At 36.5% G+C, this 16,643-nt stretch overlaps 1 protein-coding gene across 1 annotated transcript in view; it reads right to left on the bottom strand.

The window, feature by feature from the left end:
- Positions 1 to 16,643, bottom strand: part of mTor (serine/threonine-protein kinase Tor) — a 704,297-nt gene that overhangs the window by 565,066 nt on the left and 122,588 nt on the right. Inside the window, exons 10-13 of the mRNA XM_090387576.1 lie at positions 15,984 to 16,109; positions 11,441 to 11,601; positions 6,594 to 6,677; positions 3,403 to 3,521 (exon numbers count right to left, since the gene is read on the bottom strand). Coding sequence (XP_090243702.1) covers positions 3,403 to 3,521; positions 6,594 to 6,677; positions 11,441 to 11,601; positions 15,984 to 16,109 — 490 coding nt within the window. The remainder of the gene's footprint in view (positions 1 to 3,402; positions 3,522 to 6,593; positions 6,678 to 11,440; positions 11,602 to 15,983; positions 16,110 to 16,643) is intronic.

The raw sequence follows: 16,643 nt of genomic DNA, 5'->3' as shown, positions 1-16,643 counted from the left end.
GGATTGGTCACGCACATGCCAGCAAGACTTTTGTGGATTTATTGGAGGATTGTTTTCTACAGCAACATGTTCGGGGCAACCGGAGGAAGTAATGCTCTAGACCTGATTATCAGCAGTGATTATTCATGCATTAAGAATTTGCAAATAGAGGAACCACTCAGTGACAGTGATCACAGTGTACTGATGTGGGACTTACTTAAAGATGTAACTACTATTAGGGGTAAAAGGAAGGGTTTTTGCTTTCGTAAAAGTGACTACAGTGATCTTAGACAGTCTTTAAATTCTATAGTGGAACTGATGATGTTAAAAACAGTGAAATTGAAAGCTACCAGGCTTTTCATATCAACTAAGAAATACTGTTCAAGATTTAGACCTAAATGGATGCCAGATGGACTAGTGCGGTTCGTGGCAGAGAAGAAAAATCCATGGGATGCATATAAATTATCAGATGACACAGAAGCCTATGATAGATATAAGCTAGTCTGTAATCAAGTCACAAAGGAGGTTAAGCAAGGGAAAGCTGATCACAAGAAATCCTTGGCAAAGGATGTAAAGAAAAACAACAAAGACTTCTTTATGTAAACTCTAGAAGGAAGGGGATGAATCAGATTACTCCACTTGATATTGCTGGTTCGACTTTTGATGATTCTGCTCAGATAGCTGACAAACTGAATGAGTATTTTGCACTTACATTCACACATCAGAAATTCTGTAAGGAAGGGGAGGACAGAAGTATACTAAACTCTAACAGGGTGCTAAATGATTTTGTAATAAAGGAGAGCAAAGTGGAGGAGAAAACTGAAGTTAAACATAAAAAAGGCATCTGGGATGGATGGAATCTATCCAGTTATATTAAAGGAGGCAGCGAGAAAAGTAAGCAAACACTTAGCCATAATTATGAGAGCATTCTTAGATTCAGGGGTGGTCCCCATGGACTAGAGATGTGCAAATGTATCCAAAATTCACAAAGAGGGTTCCAAAGAGTGACATAAATAATTACAGATCTGTTAGTTTAACTTCTATTCTGGGGAAAATAATGGAGTCACTGATTAAAGAAGTACTGCAGGGTCATCTAGACTAGAGTGTAAGGAATAGTTCAGACACAGCATGGGTTCGTTAAAAGGAGGACTTGTCTGACCAATTTGATTGGATACTGCGATGTGGTCACAAAGGAACTGAATGCAAAAAATAATTTTGATATCATATACTTGGATTTCAGGAAAGCTTTTGATACTGTTGTACATGGAAGACTGCTATACAAATTGCAGCGGTATGGCATTAAGGGCAAGTTACAGCAATGGATAAAGGGATGGTTGAGTGGGCGAAGGCAGAGAGTGGTAATAAATGAACACCTCTCTACGTTGACTAATGATATTGGTGGAGTTCCCCAGGGTTCGGTGCTGGGCACATTGTTGTTTTGTGTATTTATCAAATGTCCAAGGCAATGAGTACAAAGTACTACACATGGGAAACAGCAACCCCAGAGCAACGTATCAACTCTGTGGTACTACACTAACAGTGGTAGAGAATGAAAGGGACTTGGGGGTGGTTGTGCAGGCAGATATGAAGTTCTCTGAGCAGTGCAGATGGGCTGCAAGAGTAGCTCATGGAGTATTGTCAATGATATACAGGATGTTTTCCAGCAGGGATAAGGAGGTGATTATTCCCTTGTATAAGGCAATGGTCAGGCCACACCTAGAGTACTGTATACAGGTCTGGAGGCCTCATTTCCAGAAGGATGTAGAGCTGCTGGAACGAGTACAAAGAAGGGGAACAAGATTAGTGAATGGAACAAAGGGGTGCCCTTACGAAGAAAGGCTTAAGTTTTGCAAATTACAGTGTCTGGAGACTAGGCACCAGCGAGGTGATCTGATAGAGGTGTATAAAGCCTTGAATGGTTTGAGCATGCTCAATGCTGATGGGATTCTTCCTCTAGCTCAGAATAATCACCTGAGAGGGCATAAATTCAAATTGAGGAAAGACAGGTGTAGGATAGACGTGCGGAAATTTTCCTTTAGCCAGCGGGTGGTTGGTTGGTGAAACAGACTTCCATCCCTTGTAGTGGAGGTTGATAGCCTAAATAAGTTTAAGGCTCAGCTGGACAGGTATTTTGAACGAACAGAGGGGTGAAGTGGAAGTGGGTTTTTTTTTTTTTTGGCTGATGCTGCATAAGCTTGCTTTCTTGCATCAAATGCCTCTACTAATACTAATGTCCAAGTTCGCAGATAATACAAAGGTTGGTAGGGTTGTTAATGACAGTAAAGGCAGTATTCTACAGCAACAGAATCTAGAAAAGTTAGGCAGATGGGCTGAGAATTGGCCACCAAAGTTTAACTTAAAAAAATGCAAAGTACTGCATTTGGGTAGCAGTAACCCAAGAGAAACGTACCAACTGTGTGGTACTACACTCAGGGAAGTGGAGAATAAAAGAGACCAGGGGATAGTTGTGCAGTGAGATATGAAGTTCTCTGAGCAGTTCAGATGGGCTGCCAGAGCAGCTCATGGAGTCTCGTCAATGATATATATAGGAATTTTTCTAGCATAGATAAGTTGATTATCCCCCTGTATAAGGCAATTGTCAGGCTAACCTTGAGTACTGCATACAGGTCTGGAGGCCTCATTTTAGGAAGAATGTAGAGTTGCTAGAACGAGAACAGAGAAGGACAAGAAGATTGGTAGAGGAACAAAGGGGTGCTCTTATGAAGAAAGGCTTAAGTTCTGAAAAGTGCAACGTTTCGAGACTAGGCACCTGCAAAGTGAGCTGACTGAGGTGTACAAGGCTTGCAGAAATGGTTTGCAGGAATGCTGATGGGATTCTTCTGCTTGCTCAGATTAAGAACCTGAGGGGGCATAGATTCAAAGTGAAGAAAGACAGTTGTAGAATAGATGTGCAGAAGTTTGGCTTTAGCCAGCAGGTATTTGATTGCTGGAAGTGACTTCCATCTGTTGTTGTGGAAGTAGATAGCTTAAATAAATTTAAGGCTGAACTAGACAAACATTTGGAGTGACTGGATGGGTAATGCTGTATGAGCTTGCTTTCTTGCATCATATGCCTCAACTAATGCTAATATCTTGTATTAAACTGATAAATAAATAAATAAATAAATGCCTTTTTAACAAACATTTGATTAGTGATAGCATCTATCACCTTCTTTTAGACCGGGTAAGAACTTGACTAGCACCTGCTGTAAGTAACGTTATTGACAGTTCAACACCAGAGTTCATCTTTATTGTTTACATTTTTTTTTTAAATCTCTATATGAATTTCATAAAATTTATTAACTACATAAATTCACAGCAAAATTAATGTTTGTTCTTTCTTCCTGTATTACTGCAAATCCTCATTAAAAAATGATTATTGTTCCATATAAATTAAATCAAAATAAAGTTTATAGTAAATACCTGAATGGCTGGTGAAAGAAGGCGACAACAAGTTCTGATAGATTCTAACCTGACCTCCTTATGCTCATTAGATAGATAAGTCTCAGCACAGTGACGTACAAATCTCATTAAGGAACGGCCTAAAATAAGGAAGAAACAAATGAAATTAGTATTGGCAACATGATGCAAGGAAGCAAAGCTTATACAGCAACAGAAAAAAACTAACACAAAAAAAAAAAAAAAAAAATTTTACCCACTTCATTTGTCCATTCCTGCAAATAATTTGTCCAATCTTTAAATTTATTCAACCAATTCACTTTCACAAAACTTGGTAGAATTTTATTCAAACAATCTGTTCTGCAATCATCCTCCGATTTACATTTATGTTTCTGTGCGTGCGTGCGTGCGTGCGTGCGTGCGTGTGTGTGTGTGTGTGTGTGTGCGTGTGTGTGCGTGTGTCATCTGATAAAACTATAAATGCCGTCAGCATTTAGTTTAATTGACCCTTTTAAATAATTATACATTTCAGTTAGATCCCAATAGAGATGCCTAGTTCCACATAATGAAATATACAGAGCCCAGTCCTTCTTTGCAAGCATATCCTTTTGTGCTCTCAATTACTCTTGCTGATCTTCTCTGCATGCTTTCCAACAAAATCTATCCTTCCTAAAATAAGGTTTTAAAATTTGCATGTAGTATTCTACATATGACTTAACCATTGCTTTATACAGTGGGATAATCACTTCTTTTCTGGCAAAGTTTCTGTATATCACTGACAGAACCCTGTCACTGACATGGGCTATTCTAGCAGCCCATTCGCACTGCTCAGAGAATTTCACGTCAGACTGTACAATTACTCCAAATCTTTTTCCTTATTAGCTACTTTGAGTTTGATTCTACCCAAATGGTATGTTATTCTGGGATGACTGCGACCCAAATACTGTACCTTCCATTTATCCCTGTTAAACTGCTGAATGCCATTTTCCAGCCCATCTGCTTAGTTTATCTAGATTCTCGTGAAATAGCATATCCTGACTGCTCTTTCATTAACCACTGTGCCCATCTTTGTATCATCAGGAAACTTAGACATTTTTTGATTATAATTATTTCTTGAGAAAGTTGTTCTAGAAATGAACATTACATCCTGAAGTTCTTGGGTTGATTTGTTTGTTTTTTTATTATTAAAGAGTCTCAGATTTGGCTAAGCTGCCTTGACTTGCATAATGAGCCCTAATGAGCTAGAGGAACTCAGTAAATGTACAGGAGACACATCTGACTGAAGAACTATATTCAGATTTACAAACAGTGGTATATCACTGACAGATTTATTTGCATAAATAGATAATAAATAATAAGACCAGCTTGTTTGCATTAACTATGTTCAGATTTTCAAACAGTGGTATAACATTACAGAAGAACAAGCAAAGTGCTTTATTCATGCCAGAATCAAACCTTGCTGTACAATGTGTTATTTTGATGGATGTGTTTAGATGCAGAGATCACCCAGAAAGTGCATCTGGTCTGATGGTATATCACTGTTTTAACAGGTTTAAACTTGACCCACTGTAGTGCCTGAAATCATGAAGTCTACGACCTACTTGAATGTTTTTGAAAATTATACATAGGGTGGATTGGACCACTAAGGACACCAGAAAATTTTTCAGTGAGCCTCCTGCCATTACCCCAAGAACCAAGACCTATTGAATATATAATTGCACATTTTTTTAAAAAAACTTCTTATCTTACATTATTCTTAAATTTATGAAAAAATTCAGGCAAAGTTATATAATTTAGTAGATATTTGTTTTTGGGATTTTTGGTGAATCAACACTTTTGATCATAGTGCATTGGTTCATGTTGTTTATCATATATTATGTCTATACAAGTGTGATTACAGGTTACATATTGTGGTGGCTGAAAAACCTAGAGCTTTGTATTACTTTATAAAGAACTATAAAAAAATTAAATTAGAAAGATAAGTGGCTTTCAATCACCAAATTCTTGAAGCTGATGTCTATCCCCCACTGTATCAAGCTCCATTTGTATCTATTGTACTTCCTCTGTAACTCTTCCAGCACAAATCACCCCTAATATCTCCCAGCATGTCAAGCATTGTATATGGTCATTTCTGGATTATTCTTATGTCAAACACTTGCATGCTATACATATAATTTGCATTAGTGATTTTTCCTATTTCTATTGTTTAAAAATTGAGTTTCTGGAATGTATCCTTTTTCCTATTACTTTTAGGTATTTACTGTTCATGGTTTTGTCAGTTGTGAAGGTTTTCCTCGGTCTCTAATCCCTGCAATTGTGAGGGATATATATAGTTAAAAAAACTGATGGAGACAAAAATATTTCCTGGGTCCCCGTAACTATTAATCTGCCCTTTGTCATTAAGTACTACACGATAGCAGTACTACAGAAACAGGTCCTTTTGGTATCAGCACAACAATATGGCATGTCATATAATGAGCGTCATACGAGACTGGTTTATTAACAATGATATAAAAAAGTTGAATTGGCTAGCTCAGCACTCAGATCTCAACCCCACTGAAAATTTGTGGAATGATCTGGAATACCAGAGTAGGCTATGGTCAAAAAACCAGCTTTATTTTAAAACTAGCTGTGTCAGCTACTTTGTAGAATGAATGGAAGCAATTCCAGCCAATACTTACTAGAAGTTGGTAGAAATATGCCCAGCAGGAATGAGGTTGTCAAGCAGGCTAAAATTGGCCCTAGTATTATTAAATTTTTGAATTAAAAGCTCATTTTTGCTACCTGCTGGTGCACTATAACCTTGCTGTTTTTGCGCCACAAAAAATCAAATCAAATCAAGCTACCTGTATTTCCCCATACTTTTAGTCATATAGTGTAGATAAATATTCAGTAATTAAATTACAGCCACAATTGCACCTTTTAAAAGAACTAAAATTTACTGAGTATATTTCCTTTATATTGAGGGAGAAGGAGCCTTACAATGTCACTGCATAACACCAATAGGCAGAAAAGGATCAAATGATTAATACCAGGATGAAGTTCTTAATCAAGTCAATTTAATTAATTTGATTAAGAATTTCATTCTGGACGTGTTGATTTTAATTTTGCTAAATAAGTATATATATTTAGACTGATATGAAAGTTTTAAGATGTATTTATATTAAACTATTTTAATAGCACTATTAGAAGAATTATCAATTATGGGAGCTTACCATGGAAGTCAAAACTGCCTAATGTTCTCAAGGCTAACGTAATACTTGCAACTTCAGTAGTTTCCATTAAGTTTTGAAGTGAAACTAAAAACAGAGAAAAAAACATATTTATAAATAAACTGAAAACTGCATTTCTTTTATATAAATATAAAAAAAACATTACTTTGCATGAAATATTATATTAAAGGCTCCAATCATACTTCTAATTGTATACTTCTGCTTGGAGTTTTAAATAAAAATGACTTTACTATCATTACAAGATCTGAATGTAATTTATTTAATTAGACATACAAGAAAGTAAATTTTATTTAATATGAAGAATCACCACTCAGTGAAAAATTAAATTTGTTATGTTTCCAGACTATATATTTATATTTACTGATTCATTCGAATGTGTGCATCTCTCTCTTCCAAGTAGTCCTACTGCAATGTGATGTCCAATGATTCTGCCACTGCTGGAAACACTTCTAAAACCCCTCCCATATTTCATTTATCTCTTGCAGTATCACTTGTGTTTTCTGTTGGATCTAGAAAAATATTAAAATCTCCTCCTTTTTGAGTTAAAATTTTAGCCACAAACAGAAATCACAGAAATTTAGATCAAAGAAATATGGATGGAGTCAGGGAGGGGTCTAGGGAAATGTTCAGAACACTCAGCACAATTTTTGTCATAACTGCTACATATTCAATTTTTTTTTTAAAATTGAGTTTGCTGATTCTATAGTAAAGTTCCTACTGTTCTATAGAAAAGTTCCTGCTGACATAAAGTCGAATTTCCGTAAGTCGAGTATTACGTAAGCCAGGGAGTGGCTATAGTTTTAATTAAATCCTCAGATCACCTACTCTTAATATCATTGTACCAGCATATACAACATATCACCTTTTGTTGCCTTAAAAGATGATAGCTACTCTACAACATCATCAATTTTGGTCCCTGGCAGATATACCCTGGTCCTATTCTGCCTGTCCTTTTTCCAAAATATATTTCCCACTTCCCCAACATTCTTGATTCCAACTAATACCTACTTCCTGTGGGATTAAGGATCTCTGCTGTGGAGGATATTGTTGTGTTGCCTGCTGTTGGTGCATGGGTCAAGCATTGGGCTAGGCAGCTGAGTGCTTGATGAGTCCCTATCCTGTAATCCTTTGAGAGCATCAACCATCTTCTTCAACTCCCCACATAAACCTGTCAGAATGCTGAATTTGTGCCTAATCTCCTCATACTCTTTGTAATGAACATTTGTGTACATACATAAAGGCATTTCCCGTGGCTGTATCATGTCCTGCTAAAGATGGCTTTGTGAAAAAGAGAACAACTGATGCTTAAAATATAGTTCTAATTCACAGTAAAACTGCACTCAGAATATCTCTACTGAACCAGAGCATTCCCACTACTATTAGCATTAGCAGAGGCATTTGATGCAAGAAAGCAAGCTTATGCAGCATCAGCCAAAAAAAAAAAAAAAAAAAAAAAAAAGTAACATAAATAAATAAAAAGAACCACTTCCACTTCACCCCTCTGTTCGTTCGAAATACCTGTCCAGCTGAGCCTTAAACTTATTTAGGCTATCAACTTCCACGACAAGGGATGGAAGTCTGTTCCACCCACCAACCACCCGCTGGCTAAAGGCAAATTTCTGCACATCTATCCTACATCTGTCTTTCCTCAATTTGAATTTATGCCCTCTCAGGTGATTTTTCTGAGCTAGAGGAAGAATCCCATCAGCATTGAGCATGCTCAAACCATTCAAGGCTTTGTACACCTCTATCAGATCACCCCGCTGGTGCCTAGTTTCCAGACACTGTAATTTGCAAAACTTAAGCCTTTCTTCGTAAGAGAACCCCTTTGTCCCATTCACCAATCTAGTTGCCCTTCTCTGTACTCGTTCCAGCAGCTCTACATCCTTCCTGAAATGAGGCCTCCAGGCCTGTATACAGTACTCTAGGTGTGGCCTGACCATTGACTTTGAGGCCATTACTTTTCTGCTCTAGTCTGAAGCATGATCTTACCCAAAATTTAATTTTAAACAACACATAAAACTAAGAGATATGTAAATAATAAGAAAGAAACTAAGTGCAACTCTTGAATTAAGTTCAACTCGACAATCACTGAAGACCGACACCAAATTAATATAACATAAGATTAAAATAAATGCCAAATGGTAAATTCCTTCATGCATTTTCTCCAATTTTTAACTGTAATGGGAAAGAATTATCCCTCCCCTCAGATATTGCAAATGCTCTTGGTACCACCTTTGTTCAAGTATCAGCATAAACTGCATACAGCTTATTTTTCCAAAATATTAAATCCATTGCTGAAGAATAAAGTTAATTTTCAACACTTGCTTATAAACAACCCTTCACGTTATGTAAACTAAAAGATTATAACAACAGATCTCGCAGTAGTGCTGCCGGCTCTGATGGGATATTCTACCTAATGTTGCTACACTTGGAAGACAAGACATTACAGCTGAGTCTACTTTTATAATTGAATATTCCTGGAGGACATTTATTCTAATTCATGGTGCCATTCAATTGTTCTAATCTTTCCAAGCCCTGGAAAGGATCACTTGTATCTACACAACGACTAACCAATCTCACTTACCAGCTGTCTCTGGTAAATAAAACCCTGGAAAAGATGATTCACACCTACCTGATATGGTATCTCGAATCTCAGAATCTATTTACATTAATCAATATGGATTTCTCAAGAATAGATCCTCTATAGACCTCGTGGTCAAAGTAAAATTGCATGTATGCAATGTATTGATATATGGAAAGCTTTTGATACTACCTGGAGATATAGCATAAATCGCAATCTACATACTCTCGGACTACGAGGCAATCTATCATTATTTATCCAAAACTTTCTAAACAGCAGAATATTTAAAGTGCAAAAGTGCACTGTCAAAATGCTCTTTCACAGTACTTTGTTTAGGATCTGTAAGGTCATCTGCATAGAGATATGCAGATGACCTTACAGTTTCATGCCAGTCTCAGAACATGCTTGCTGTAGACTGACAACCCCAACTTATGTTGAATAAACTGCTTCTATGGATGAATAATAATAGCTGCTGATGTGATAATAGCTTCTGTCTGTCCAAACAAAAAACTGTTGCCATAAATTTCTGTAGGAAGTGGAAAATGCTTGTTTGTTTGTTTGTTATTTGGTTTTTAGGAGCATTAGCAACTAAGGCCATATTGCTCCAGGATATGCGGTGGTCATTCCCTGACCTTTCCATATCCTCCGTATTTGGTGGTGACAGGCTCGAACCCCGGTCTTATCAAGAAGTGTGTGCTACGCACTGCTGCTCCTTCCCACCTGGCTACGGAGGTGCCGCCTTGGAAAATGCACCCTGATCCTGAACTACAGTTAGAAAGACATACAGCATCTGTTACTAAGAGTATCAGATTTATGGATTTAATTGTTGGCAACAAGCTGAACTTTTTAGAGCATATAAATGTATATGAACTACCTATTTAAAGAAAATGAACATATTTTGGATAATCTCATCCATGATGTGGGGCACAGATTGTGTCACCCTTCATTTTTATCATTTGCTAATTAGCTCTCATCTTGAGTATGGTGTTCCTGTATATAATTCTGTTAGGGAAAGTACATCAAGGTGGATCAATTCAATTCAACATAATGCACTTTGGATTATGTGGGTGCCATAAGAACATTTCCAGTTCACGGTTTGTAAGTTAAAACACAAACTACCATTGTTTCTTTGAAAGAAAATATTATTAGTGAATTATGCAGCAAAACTCCGGTGTGTCCCTTCTCATCTTATTTAGCCATACCTCTTTGATCTATAGTGGGTCACCTACTACCTGAAATAAATTCAAAGCAAACAAACCTGCTGGATTTAGGCTACTTGAGTTATAGGAAAACTGGAAAATACACCTCTGAAAAATACATCAAGAAACAGATAATGCAGCCCATTAATAGTCCCTAGCCAACTTGAACATTAGGCAAAACCTCCATGCATTTCACATATAGAATTATGCACATTTCGCTAGATATACATTGATTTTTCCAAAACAGATGTGGGCAAAGCAGTCATCTTTCCTTCCACTTCCATCTCTGTTTCTCTAACTGCCGAAAGCAGCATTTTCACTGCTGAGCTCTTTGCAATTAAATTACCATTAGAAAATATTGAACACACTAATATTAAGTATATGATATATGCAGACTCAATCAGTGCAATCAGTTGCTCACAGAATGGCTTGGCACTACATCCAGTCTTGAAGAAAATCTACTCTCAATTGATACTTTTTCAGGAAAAGAAGGCCATTATTTTTTTGCTGGACTCTTTCATACAATGGAATATTATGGAATGAACAAGCAGATGAAGCTGCCAAAGCTCTAACTACCACAGACCTGACTAAGATCGAAGTGCTGTTTTCATGACTATAAGTCTATCATCTAGAAAGCCTATACAGACCAGTGGCCATTATTATGCCAAAGTCAGGTGACTAACAATCTGATGCAAATAAAACCAGTACTGAAATTATGGAGCACAAGCTCTCAGGCAAATAGATTAGATGCGAAGGTGTCCTTTCCAGACTACACATTGGACACACACACACACACCTTACTCATCTGTCCTTACTAACTAAAGGTGGCCCTCTTCAGTGTCCCCGCTGTTCTGTGAATACGTTGTGAGATGAAAAGTGTTCCGTGACTAAAAAAGTTTGGGAAACGCTGGTGTATAAAAAATCATTTTCAAAAATATGAAGTTGTAATATTAAAAAAGTACAGAAGAAAAATGTAATTTTTTCAAAAATAATTTTTATTTAATGATCCTTAATGAAAATGGTTATTGGTTTTATAACAAACTCACCAGAAGCTGCAGGATTAAAATGCAATTTAGGCATTCCAGGATGCCTCAATGGTTGATGCATTAAGACTTGGGATAACATCTTTAACAGCCCATCCTGGATTTGCTTTTTAAGTTGAGGGATTTGTGTAGCTAATGCTCTCAAAGATGCAGTTAATGCTGGGCTGCAAGTAAATATCAAAAATCCAATTGTAATACTTTAAAATGGAAATAACTTTTTGTTTCAAGAAAGTTTCATTTTAAGCCATTGCTCATGCATTCAATAAATTATATTCAATTGTTTGCATAAGGCCAATGTTCCCTGACAAGTGATATACACTACCCTACCATTAATATTTGGACACACCTCCACTGACAGCTGGTTATGTCCTACCCAAGCATCACATATCAGATAACTATAAATAGGCCTTTGAGCAGAGAGTAATATAACTGTGAATGCAAGGTGCCACGATTGATAGAATTAACAGACTTCCAGCATGGAATAATAACAGCATGCCACATAAGCAATTAGTCTGTAAACGGCGCTGAAGATTTCTAGGGTGATGACTGATGATGATGCAATCTGCATGGAAGCAAATTGGGGCTGAAATCATCACAAAACAACCTGGAAACTTCCAAAGCTAGCAGAATACAACAAAACATCCCTCAAGAGTCATCCACTCAGAACACACAAGGGCCCTTAGTAAGACAATCAGGACATGTCAGCACCAATATAGTGTGCAAGATGCTGCATGATATGGGTTAACACAATCAGGCAGCCACCCACAAGCCACTAATTACCCCTACTTTGGAATGATTAGTCACAGTACACGGTCAATGCAACCATGTTGCGTTGACCGTGTACTAACACTGTCAACGCAACTTTTGTAAAGTTTATTTCTCAGCAAAGTCAATCACATCATTGCATAAATAATGACTGATTTATCCAGAGTTGATAAACCACTTTATGCATCTAAAGAGGTCCAATTTCACACTAAACTTCCACATTCACACTAAATCCATTTTTCCACATTCCAAACTAATATAAATATCATCCTTTATCTAAACCTTTGATTTTCAATATTATATGTACTAAGGCTGTTCAAGATGAGAATGTAGAATATTTCAACTGGCTTGTAACCAAATTTCCAGCTTCATTTTCTGCCTACACTAAAGGTTGAAACAATTGTAAAGCAGTAATTAACCAATCCAAACTTGATTTTGAACAGGCTCCAGAGTATAAAACTTGCTTCCTGTCCAAAGGTAGTCATGCATTCTGGTCTCCTTGTCAAAGCTATTGGCTGTACACTATCCACCTATACTCCCACCTTTGTTGCAAACTGATGGTTCTACTGCATCTTCAGCAAAAGATAAAGCCGATTTACTAGCATTCTATTTTTCTTCTAACTCTTGTATCAATGATCATGGTAAACTACCTTCTTCATACTCAACACTCAATGCTTCCTGTAGTAGTCTTCCAATAGGAAGATTTTAGAATTCTGAACAACCTTGATGCTAAGAAAGCTCCAGGTCCTAATGGCATCTCTCCACTTGCTCTCAAAATCTGTGCTCCTGTTCTACATTGCCCTTTTACACTTTTCTATTCCACTGGTGTTTTTCCTTCTGTTTTGAAACTTGCTCCTATCCAATCAGTTCCAAAGCCAACTCTTAAACTATCTTGAAATCTTCCATCTGATCAATAATCGTCAATATATCATCAATGTCAATCCATTGATGATATATCGGCTTAAGCTACTCATTTGTAGAAAAATTTGATGGAAAAACTCAAGCAGTCGCATTTGACATTTTTAAAGCTTTTGATCATGTTTAGCAGGCCTGGCCAACCCGTGGACTGCCACATTATTTTTTGCGGCCCGACAGATGATTTTGATGCTACTGACTACATCAGTGGGAAATCATTCACTAGCTGCACTAGACATGCCAAATAATGAGAAATATAATACTAGACCAGCTGTACTTCCTCGAATCCCCACCACTCATTCCCTTCTTTGAACCAGAAACTCTACAGATGGAAGTACTTGATTTACAGTGCAACAATGAATTAAAACACATTCATGTCACAACATCAAAATAAACTTTTACAACACATACGTGACAGCAGAAAAGTATCCCAAATTAAGATTTTTTGCACAAAAAATTTGAGCACTTTCAGATCCACATATGTCTGTGAAATTTTCTTTTCAAAAATGAAATTTATTAAAAATAAATCTCAAGTTTCAATAACAAATAAGTTAAGATGTGCAACTACCAATATTGAAGTAGATTTTTAAAAAAAATTGAGTGATCGTAAAGAAAAGCAAACATCTCATTGATGTAGATATAAAATAAAAAGGAATGAATAAAATAAATTTTTATCGCATTTGACTTTTTATTTTTAAAAGATTGTTTTATTTTGTAGTTCGGAAAATTTGTAGTTCGTTAAGATGGCCCACAGAATGATTTGGGTTGGCCAGGCCTGATGTTTAGCATAAAGGTCTTTTAAACAAGTTCCCATATTATGGGTCACCAAATGTTTTTAGCAACTGGGTAGTCAGAGTTTTCTCTCTGATCATTTGCTGCAGGTGACGGTAGATGGTTCTGCATCTTTTAACTTCTCCATTAATGCTAGCATCTATCAAGGTTCAGTTTTCTCACATTCTCTTTCTCTTATGTTGTTATTTGGATTTTAGGAGCATTAGCAACTAAGGCCATATTGCTCCGGGGATATGCGGTGGTCATTCCCTGACCTTTCCACATCCTCCGTATTTGGTGGTCAAGGGCTCGAACCCCGGTCCAATCAAGAGGTGTGCACTATGCACTGTTGCTCCTGCCCACCTGGCTACAGAGGCACTGCTCTTTCTCTTATATATTTAGATTTTTGCTACCAACTACATTTGAGAGAGCCCATTCAACGTGCTGCAATTTTCAGAATGTTGAGAAATTAACATTCTGAAATCCTCAATATTCTGAAAATTCATAAATAATGATTGAAAAATAAGTTTGGAATTCATAGCCAAAAGTGAACACTTACTTCTGTGCTGAGTTGCAAATCAGAACAATCTGAAAATTTTATTCATTACATAAACTAACATCAACATAAGCAAAGAGCAAATAAAACTGTGTGCGTGCCGAGTCTATAAAACAAAGACCAAGCATTGTTGCAGAGTTCAATCATGTCATTATTTGTTCATTTCATGTGCCTTTACTTTTATGGCACTCATTTATTGACTACTTAAGAATGATCACTCAAATGCATTACAGCAAAGCATTTGAGTTCCTTTTAAACTCATATATATGTGTAATGGCACATCACTTCTAGTGCCTTTTGATGCTTATATGTGTAAAGGCAGTAAATGTGTTAACAACTTTCTTCTGCTAAGTGGAAATCTTTTTCACAGTTTTGCTGATGACAGCACACTAAATTTCACCTTCAATTTTGAGAAACCTTTCTCTGCACAGCTTCAACTTTCAAATATCCATCATCGATTCCGTAAATCTGATCTGATCTCCAGGTATTCAGTGTGTGTGTGTGTGTGTGTGTGTGTGTGTGTGTGAGTGTGTTTGGGGGGGGGAGTTTGAAGAAAACTTTGTTAACTTCAATTCCTTCTAAATCTCAGTCCTGCCTCATTTCTAGAAAGAAGAAGTCTACTGCTCCAATGGTCATCCTCGACAATAGTCAGATTTCTCAACAAAATCACATATTTCTATTAGGGTTTACTCTGACTATCAGGGATTACCCTGACTATCTATCTTGGTATAAGAATATCACAATCTCTCCACACTCTGTTTCATAAACGTTCAGTTTCTGCTACATGTCTTTTCTACAGATACTCACATGGGCACTACTTCTGAATTGGAATCTGTAATCCCACTACTCTCTTCCAAATCAGTATGAACACATGCTTCAACTGGTCAACATCCATTCACTGGCCAACTCCAAACTCACAGAACTAAGTTTTCCTCATTTATTCTTTCTACTTCTGTTCTCTGGAAAACCTCCCTTTACACATATTTTCCCAAAAATTACAATCTTTTACAAATTACAAAATTTATAAAAAGTACTACAGGTCCCAATACGCTTTGTGTTTGGAGTTTTCATATAAAAAAAAAGTCTGACTATTCCCAACGACAAAGGAAAAAGAGTTTTCTGCTTTTATATATTACCTCCAGTGTATCAATTTAACGGAATCTGCGTGCCCTTAATTACTTCTCTTTTTGTTTGTTACTTAGAATATTTGATATACCAGTTCATATGTTAAATGTCAATCAATTTTTTGAGTGCTTCATCTGTTGTTGCATAATAAGTTTATATCATACAACAAAGCAATCATTTGCAAAGGATTTGGGAATTTGTCTTAAACAATTGATAGGGATGTTAGGTGATTAGCAACAAAGCAACAGTATACATGTAGTGAACTGGTGCCAAGCACTCTGCTCTAAAACACTATGTGGCCTGTGAGCTCTTCTAAGTATGGCACCTCTGAATTAGTGCTGTGCAACTCTTTTTGTATATAAGGAGTGGGGGGAAGAGAAAGAGAGAAGAGTATCCAAGATTCAAATTTAGTACCTTAAGCCTGTAGCCATCATTGGTCCCAAAAGACTTTCAATGTCATCTTTTATATCCAGTCCAACAGCACGGCCTAGCATACTTATACAAGTAAAAACTGCTGGCTCAAGTGGTGGGCCTCTTTTCCTGAAAATAGAATATTTTAATGAGAAAAAAGAATAAAGAAAACTTTATCAGATATTTTATCTGTGTATATAAATTTAAAAATGAAAAGATTTGAGATTTTTTTTATATAAATAAGACAACATGATAATCTTTTTAATTAAAAAGGAGCAATTGATACTTTTGCAAATTGAATGTTATATACAGATTGGTACTTAAGTAAGGAAACATGTCTGTCTATAAATAGCAACATCATTTTAATATACATTTTAATTAATACTAACACAAGAGAAGGGGCATACATAAACTTAAAAGGGAAAAAAATTATAACATTTGTTCAATATGGCCACCATTTTGGTCTTTACAAAACTAGTCTTTTAGGCATAGAGTGACACACAACAAAGCACAATTCCTCAAAAAAAAGTTCTCAAATTCTCTAACTATCGACTGCTGAAGCCTCAGCAGAGACCTGTACTTATTACTAAATATGTTATCTTTTAAGAAACTCCACAAAAAGTAACCACAGGGTGTTAAATCTAGACACTGTAGTGGCCATTC

This window comes from Mastigoproctus giganteus, chromosome 13 (assembly GCF_048544385.1).
Source record: "Mastigoproctus giganteus isolate SK-2022 chromosome 13, ASM4854438v1, whole genome shotgun sequence".
Taxonomy (NCBI): domain Eukaryota; kingdom Metazoa; phylum Arthropoda; class Arachnida; order Uropygi; family Thelyphonidae; genus Mastigoproctus; species Mastigoproctus giganteus.
Note: the sequence above shows the minus strand (reverse complement) of the source record. Positions and strands in the feature narration are given on the sequence as shown.